The sequence below is a fragment of the Squalius cephalus genome (genome assembly GCF_949319135.1).
Source record: "Squalius cephalus genome assembly, chromosome: 13".
In the NCBI taxonomy this organism is placed as follows: Eukaryota; Metazoa; Chordata; class Actinopteri; order Cypriniformes; family Leuciscidae; genus Squalius; species Squalius cephalus.
This window is the reverse complement of record NC_137134.1, coordinates 35,374,891-35,384,139: the sequence shown is the minus strand read 5'-3', so window position 1 is coordinate 35,384,139 and position 9,249 is coordinate 35,374,891. Positions and strand designations below refer to the sequence as shown.

The 9,249-nt window shown below is 36.3% G+C and overlaps 1 protein-coding gene across 1 annotated transcript in view; it reads right to left on the bottom strand.

Moving 5' to 3' along the window:
* Positions 1–224: 224 nt before the first annotated feature.
* Positions 225–9,249, bottom strand: part of LOC307169652 (uncharacterized protein) — a gene marked incomplete at its 3' end in the record, with an annotated part of 320,630 nt that continues 311,605 nt past the window's right edge. Inside the window, exons 4-5 of the mRNA XM_079890383.1 lie at positions 341–484; positions 225–241 (exon numbers count right to left, since the gene is read on the bottom strand). Of these exons, the coding sequence (XP_079746509.1) occupies positions 225–241; positions 341–484 (161 nt within the window). The remainder of the gene's footprint in view (positions 242–340; positions 485–9,249) is intronic.

Sequence of the window (9,249 nt, the reverse complement as noted above, 5' to 3'; positions counted from 1 at the left end):
TTGAACCTCAGAGTGAGAAACTTTATTGATAAAGGCTAGAAAATACATGACAAATATACAGCAGTAGTAAAGTGAAATATAAAAAATAAAATGACACTGTTAAAATCTGACACTGCAAGAGAGCACAAACTCAAATAATCATCAGTATTTATTATGAAAAAAAAAAACAAAAAAAAAAAAACAAAAAAAACACTTGAAGAACCTTTAAAGTTCAGCGTTCTGCTTTAGATTTCGATACTTCCTGAAAAAGATGAACATAAAAACCCATAAATTAATAAATCTCACAGATAATTATATATGCTAAATCAGTTTGTGAGAAATGAGATCGTCAATCATGTACCTGATGTGTGAATATGTGCTTGATCTTGTTCAGCTCTTCTGGATCTGATCTCATAAACCACAATAATGACAGTAGCCACGCCCACCAGAGCAGAGAGGACCAATCGGATCACAGCTTCAGTAGGACCACACCAGTGGACAGAGTCTGAGGAATAAACACATCAAACTGAGATCAGATCAGTCAATAAACACTAATATCAGCGCTGACATCAACTAATATTTCTGAATACATAGAAAAATGATCAAATCTAATCAACAATCTTATATTCGGTTCCAAGTGAGTTTTTATACGGTCTGTCATCTCAAACTGTAAAGATTAACAATTCAACATGTAAATAGTAAATAAGAATATTTTAAGGAGAAGAAAAATGATCTCTACTCACCATAGACAGAAACTCTGAATGATTTTGATGAGAATCTTCCTGAAATCATCAGTTTATAATCTCCAGCATGTTCAGCTCTGGTGTTTGTGATGGTCAGAGATCCAGTTTGATTGTCCAGCTTCAGTCTGTCTCTGAATCTCCCATCAAGAACATCATCATATACAGTGATTCTGTCGGCCGTTACATTGATTTCAGCTATTAAAGTGTTTTCATCTCCAATCCTCCACTGAATCACATCATCATCCTTCATTTCAGTAAGATCAGAGTTTAGAGCAGGGGTGGGCAAACTTTTTGGCTCAAGGGCCACACGGGGTTTTAAAATTTGACAGAGGGCCGGCCCAGTAGCAGATTATGAAACACTATCTCATGAAAGTGCGTATCTATACCACGAATTTGATTTATCGTGCCATTTATACAGCAAAAATGTTTGTTTGCTTTTGCGTGCATATACGCACTGTAAACCCCTTGGTTAGGATTAGGGGTGCGGAGTGCGTGCTTATTACACGCCATAAAGTGCGTATCATATGCACGCAAAAACTGCGTATCATAAGCACTACAAATACAATTCGTGGTATTCGCACTTTCATAAGATCGGGCTGAGCAAACTCATTTGTGGCAACGTCTGCACGAAATTGACTGCGGGAATGTGAGAGACGACATTCTGACAATACATTTTTTATAGGCTACTAGATATCCCCCATTTAGCATGTTATGTTTTGAGGTTAATTTTAAATTAGTCAGATGTTAGATAATTATAGCCTATACTTTTTAAATATTGTTTATCCTTATTATTATTTAATGGGCCTAACAGTAAATTAGAAACAAAACACCTGCAAGTGTAACTTACACTTAGAAGAGTAAAAATGACAGGAGGTTACATTAATTTAACTTTATTAAAACTGCATATGGCAATCAGTTTGCACTTCCAAAAGTCATGCATTTGTAAAAAAAAAAAAAAAAAAAAATAAATAATAAAAAAACGAAATAAACGAATACACAATTTTATTTTAAGTATAATAAAATAAAACATATAAAGCAAAGGCAGATCAGAACATTTAATGAACAAAACCGGGTTCTGTACATGGCAGACAGGGGAGCGTAGCCGAAAACCGGGCGATAAAGGTCGGTAAACGGAATCAGTCATACATCCACAAATCCAGAGGAGCAAAGAAACTAAATAGCAGACAAATCAAAGGAAAAAACTAAACAGGTGTGCAAGCGGTTACCAAACATTTTTTTCTCTGTGAGTTTCCAAAAAAGGAAAAAACATTAACGTGCAACAAGTCTATGCGCTTAAGGCACTGTCTGTTTGGTTTCCATGGTGACGCGTCATTGCTTGTGTGGTGAAGTGAGTGACTTGTTGCCACGTCACCCTCATTACATATATGGCCAATAGGATTCTGCCCCTTGGTGTATGCTCCCTGGGATACGTCATTGAAAGCCCGCCCCTTTGTCATTCATTCCAAGAGACCGCGGAGGTATGTGTGTCAGCCGTGCAGCCGGTTGTTCATTATGGAAGGCCAAAAGGGCCAAAACGTGTGAAACTGTCGTGTAAACACGTAATTACGTGTTAACACGCAAATTACGCGTAAACACGCAATTTACGTGTTAACACGTTATTACGTGTTAACGCGTAAATGACGTGTTAACACGTAAATTGCGTGTTAACACGTAAATTATTAGACATTAGCACCACCTACTGGTTTGGTGCTCTTGCTCAAACACACAGAACCTAATTAGATTAAGGTTGTAAAAAGACGTTTTTAATGTGAACATACATGTTGAACAATGTCTTTTCAGAATATAGGATACAACTACATATAATAATTATTTTAAATGGGCCTATTTAGACAGTTAAGTTAACTATAACTAATCAAGCCCTGAAAGGCATGACCATTTTCACAATCACAATAGAAATTGTGTAAGGATAATTACACATTTCTCCAAACAGTATTTTCATGTACACTTATACCATATTTCTAAAGCATCTTTTTATAATTTAACCTCTATGCATTTGTTAGAGAGCCCCTTCTGATAACACCATTAAGCCTTATGAATCTGAGATAGTGCATTGTTTTGCTGTGTTTTTCGAAGTTAATATATATATATTATATAACAAAGTTATTTATATTACAACACACACACTACACTTTACAAATTATACTACATTACACACACAAACACATATATATTACAAAGTTATTTATATTACAACACGCACACTACACTTTACAAATTACACTACATTACACACACCACACACGTGATTTGCGTGCTGGCACATTGGAAACCATGGAACTTTACTGGCTGGTATGGCTATCTTGCACAAGCACAAATAACAAACAAATCCTGTAAATTTGCGCAACTGCATAATCAAGGTCAGTGAGAGAGATTGTTTCTGCTTCTGTATCAAGTCTTCATGTCAGGTCCAGCCGGAGGACTTTGTCCACATCACAGACAATAGGCCTAATCTTTGCAGGCAAAGGGAAAATCCAGATCCAGCCTTGACAACATTCTCCACACCTCCGAGAGAGAGAGAGAGAGAGAGAGAGAGAGAGAGAGAGAGAGAGAGAGAGAGAGAGCCCGCCCGGCGCGCGCACTCTCACCCTCACCGCACTGTCGACCACAGAAGACCAATTTATTATTATTTTTCTATAGTAAAACTGTTAGCCTATATTCGTAAGGGTCTGTCTGTCATCTATCTATCTTTACTTATTTATTGTGTTATTCAGTTTATAATGACGTTTATAATAACTGCATCCAATTTCTAATTTTTGTCATTTTGTCATTTGATTAGTTGTGCCAGTTGTGCTCATATTTTTATTTTAAGGACTTAAATTATTTTTTTACATAATTGATATCGATTATTTAATTATATGCTACCAAATGTCATCTCTGAGGGGAAAAAAAAAGAGAAATGGGTTAGGCTACGGACATTCACTTAGCCAACTCTCTGTTAATAGACATGGGGGGATAATTCGAAGTCGAAGATAAATAATTCATAACTCTGAAACAACATCAAATCGTATTGATTCCAAATGCAACGGTATTTTGATTGCATATAATGGCAGACTGTCGCGCTAATCGCGAAGCAACTCATGACAAACTTAAATAAAGTAAAAAAAATAACTATTTTCAACGTATACAACCCACCGTAATATGTTTAACAGTGTTTATTAAAACCGAAAGTAGCTATGTTTTGTGCTGTTTGTTTTCACGTCTCTGTATTTACTATACGATGCGCATCACGGGCGTGCACCAAACTGAAGATGCCAGGTGACGTAGGCTCAACGTATCCATTAGGTAAGAGCTCGTTCACAATCTCATGAATAAATACAATACAACGAAGGTGTGCATCATCACATTAATAGTCATGAGAATGATTACAAACAGTTACGACAGGCAGTGTCAACGTGACACAACACCTTTATTTCATTTGAATTATTCATGATAGAGTGACGCAAGCACAACGCTGAGCATACCTCATCAGCCATCATAAGCCAACGACACTGACGGAAGGGTATAACTTGCAGGAAACTGAATAGATAGATCACGAGTGTAATCTCCAAATCTATCCAAACATTGGCGAGAATATAGCATAATCTCTTGTTCTGTGTAGTAATATTAGGCTACAATTTATTTTAATAATTGTTGGTCTTATATTCACAGATTTCACATTTGAATATCCATTGTAAAATGTCATTTTATGGCAGGAATTCTGTCTCATTTCAATTATTAATAATTCAAGCCACTCTTGTCTTAGATTATTATTATGACATACGCATGTGTGTATAATATAAATAATATAAATAAGGGGGGGGGGGGGGGGGGGGTGTAATGTAGTATAAATTGTAAAGTGTAGTGTGCGTGTTGTAATATAAATAACTTTGTAAAATATATGTGTTTGTGTGTGTAATGTAATATAATGTGCAAAGTGTAGTGTGTGTGTTGTAATATAAATAACTTTGTTATATATATATATATATATATATATATTAACTTCGAAAAACACAGCAAAACAATGCACTATCTCAGATTCATAAGGCTTAATGGTGTTATCAGAAGGGGCTCTCTAACAAATGCATAGAGGTTTCAAAAAGATGCTTTAGAAATATGGTATAAGTGTACATGAAAATACTGTTTGGAGAAATGTGTAATTATCCTTACACAATTTCTATTGTGATTGTGAAAATGGTCATGCCTTTCAGGGCTTGATTAGTTATAGTTAACTTAACTGTCTAAATAGGCCCATTTAAAATAATTATTATATGTAGTTGTATCCTATATTCTGAAAAGACATTGTTCAACATGTATTTTCACATTAAAAACGTCTTTTTACAACCTTAATCTAATTAGGTTCTGTGTGTTTGAGCAAGAGCACCAAACCAGTAGGTGGTGCTAATGTCTAATAATTTACGTGTTAACACGCAATTTACGTATTAACACGTCATTTACGCGTTAACACGTAATGACGTGTTAACACGTAAATTGCGTGTTTACGCGTAATTTGCGTGTTAACACGTAATTACGTGTTTACACGACAGTTTCACACGTTTTGGCCCTTTTGGCCTTCCATAGTTCATTGTGCCTTCATCTGTATCTGTTTAGTGTGACACTCGGCCATCGAGGCTGTGCGCGTTCTCGTGGCGACACCCACATTGTGGTAAGTTCTAATGTTAGTTTTTAACTTTTTGTGTAGTTCGTTTGTTTGAGCGACTTGCAATGCGTTTTAGTGTGGCGTGCCTTCGGTCTCCCATTGGCGTGACGTCTCTTCATAGCTGCGTCGGAGTATCAGCTGTTTATTGATTCGCTAACATCAGATGACTGATTTCCGTGTGCCTGTGATTGTGTGTGCGCGCGCCGAAATTGAATCAGGGTGAGTACATTTACGATCGTTTCTTTTAATCTGCAACTGTTTTTAATTAGATATTTAATGAATATTTGTGTTTAGGAGTTCTCTTTTGCCCGTGTTAAAGCCAGGCTGAGCAGCTATTTTAACAACTTGCTGTCAGCAATCCATGCTTCATTGAGCCACGTTTGCTGCTTTGTGTAAGCCGAATATTACTGCTGGACTCCACTTTATCTATTGCTCAGGCAATTTATTTGTTCTTTCGGGCTCAAGTGGGCCAGAAGGATTACTTTATTTGGTCTCATAATTTTGTGTTTTGTTTATGTCGTATGAATGTGGCTGGTTTTGTTACCAGTCCTTAGCCGCATGATCATCACTGTTATAACTGTGATTTTATTACATGGATTGATAATTAGCCTACCAGACCGGTCCCATCATCTGTGTAGGTTGGACTGATTGTTTTTTTTTTTTTTTTTTGTGTGTGTTGTGACCGTTTGAATGGTTTATATTTATTTTCTTTGTCTTTATTATAGATGACCATTTATCTTATAACTTGATTTTGTTTTCATTATTTGTCTCATTGTGATTTGGTTTATCTCTAATCATTTCTATATTATCTCTTTTCTGTATTCTGCAGGAGCTGAGTTTTCCTGGAGGCAGGCTGGTGGTTTTAGCTGCAGGCCTTCACCCTAAGTAGGGGTTATAAGTGTGGTGTGATTTTTAATCACTATTTTGTAGTGGAGTGATTCTTTAAAGTGTGTTTGATTGCCATATGCAGCTATAGCTAGCCTGCTTCTCTGTGGTCTCAGCCCCTGCAGTGATTATGTCCTTTTTTTGTTTTGGTTGCCTTTTTGATTACGAAATGAGACAATTGATTGTGTTATTTGTTTAATTGCTTTCTTTAATAAAAATTGCCTGTTTCAATGTGAACTCACGTCTCTTGCCTCTCCTGAGCAAACGGACTTGTGTCCTATGTAGCCTATTAGATTATTTCCCCGGTAATTCGGGGTGGCGTAGTCACTACTAGACGGCCACGTATTGCTACACTTGTTACGTGACACACACACCGAAGCCACAACAGCGCTGAATAAACGATGATCTGCTTTTGTCATTTTTCCTTTTTTACATTTGTTAGCTATGGCATGAAATATCTGATATTCCGATTGTCAAATATATGCAACGCATATATATATATATATATATATATATATATATATATATATATATATATAACGCAAAGTATTGCAAGAAAAAGGCTAAATGAACGCGATCTTAAGACAATTTTTTTTAAATACTCGACGGGCCGGATTAAACAGCCTAACGGGCCGTAGTTTGCCCACCCCTGGTTTAGAGAGACTGAATCTCCCTCCTTCACTGACTTCACTTCATCTGTCAAACACACAGAGAACAAAAAGAAACAGGGTTTGCAAAGATTAATACTGTTAAATAGCTTTATAATGGTTTACTAATCGAATAGTTAAAAAATGACATTAAAAATAAACAATATAAATAACAAAAACAAAATTGTGTATGAATTAATTTAAAAAATCATTAAACCGGTGTAAACATTTTTTAACTCCCCAATGACAAAGAGCCTAAATCTCTTTCTGATCCTGTACGTCTGGATCGCATAGTTGATCTCACTGTTGATCTTTAGTCTATAATGTCCAGCATGTTCAGTTGTGATGTTTGTGATGGTCAGAGATCCAGTTTGATTGTCCAGCTTCAGTCTGTCTCTGAATCTCCCATCAAGAACATCATCATATACAGTGATTCTGTCGGCCGTTACATTGATTTCAGCTAGCCTATTAAAGTTCAATTCAATTCAAATTTATTTGTATAGCGCTTTTCACAATACATATTGTTTCAAAGCAGCTTTACAGAAAGTGCATTTCAGAAATGTACATAGAGAAATACAGTTAGTTAATCATGTATTGATTTAGGGCATAAACATCGCGTCAAGTCGTCTCTTCACAGGCGCCGAGTCGTCTCTGCACGGGTGTTGGAGAATCTGTAGTTTCCATGAGAGGCTGGATACAAACTGGAGCTGACGATCTGTATTTACCTCGGGACTAGCGTCCCGAGATAACAACAGAAAAGCATATGGGAAATAATTAGCGTAGCTGCTGTTCGCAATATTAATGCATTCAATCTGATTCAACTGTAGTATAAAATGTAAGTATTATGTGAATGCCTGGCTGAAGAGATGCGTCTTTAATCTAGTTTTAAACTGGGACAGCGAGTCTGAGCCTCGAACAATATCAGGAAGGCCATTCCACAGTTTAGGAGCTAAATGTGAAAAAGCTCTCCCTCCTTTAGTGGACTTAGATATCCTAGGAATGACCAGAAGCCTCGAATTTAGTGATCTTAAAGAGCGCGATGGATTGTAGGGCGATAGAAGTTCTGTTAAATACACGGGAGCTAAACCATTTAGGGCTTTATAGGTCAGTAGCAATACTTTGTAATTGATACGGAACTTTATAGGTAACCAATGTAGAGACGACAGAATTGGTGTTATATGATCGTATTTTCTTGATCTAGTAAGAACTCTAGCGGCGGCATTTTGGACTAACTGTAGCTTGTTTATTGAGGATGCAGGACAACCAGCTAATAAGGCATTACAGTAATCTAGTCTCGAGGTCATGAATGCATGAACTAACTTTTCTGCATCAGAAACAGATAGCATGTTACGTAGCTTAGCAATGTTTCTAAGGTGGAAAAAGGCTGTTCTTGTAACATATGAAATATGATTTTCAAAAGACAAGTTGCGGTCTAATATAACACCCAGGTCTTTTACTGTAGAGGATAAAGTAACAGGACACCCTTCTAAATTAAAGTTGTATTGTAAGAGGTTTTGTGGGCAGTTTTTTGGACTAATAAGTAATACCTCCGTTTTATCTGAATTTAATAGCAGAAAATTACATGTCATCCAGTATTTTATATCTTTAACACACTCTGTTAATTTAGATAATTTAGCGTTTTCATCTGGTCGTGATGAAATATATAATTGAGTGTCATCAGCATAACAGTGGAAATTAATTCCATGTTTTCTTATAATATTACCAAGTGGCAGCATATATATTGAGAATAGTAGAGGGCCTAACACAGATCCTTGCGGTACACCGTAGTTTACTGACGTTATCTTCGATTTTTCCCCATTTACGCAGACAAAATGGTAACGGTCTGATAAGTATGATCTGAACCAGCTTAATGCTTGTCCCTGAACACCAGTGTAGTTTTGTAGTCGATCTAAGAGTATTGTGTGATCTATAGTATCGAACGCAGCACTAAGATCAAGTAAAACTAGTATTGAGATACAGCCTTGGTCAGAAGCTAAAAGTAAATCATTTGTGATTTTAACGAGCACAGTTTCTGTGCTATGATGCGGTCTGAATCCAGACTGAAACTTTTCATAGATATAATTTTCTTGCAAGAAAGAGCACAGTTGAGCGGACACAACTTTTTCTAGTATTTTAGACATAAATGGAAGATTTGAAATGGGTCTGTAATTTGCTAGGTTATTATGATCTAATTGTGGTTTCTTAATAAGAGGTTTTATAACTGCCAACTTGAATATTCTTGGAACATGACCTAAGGATAAAGACGAGTTAATAATATTGAGAAGAGGCTCTTCCACTACAGGTAACACTTGTTTCAGTAGTTTAGTTGGTATTGGAT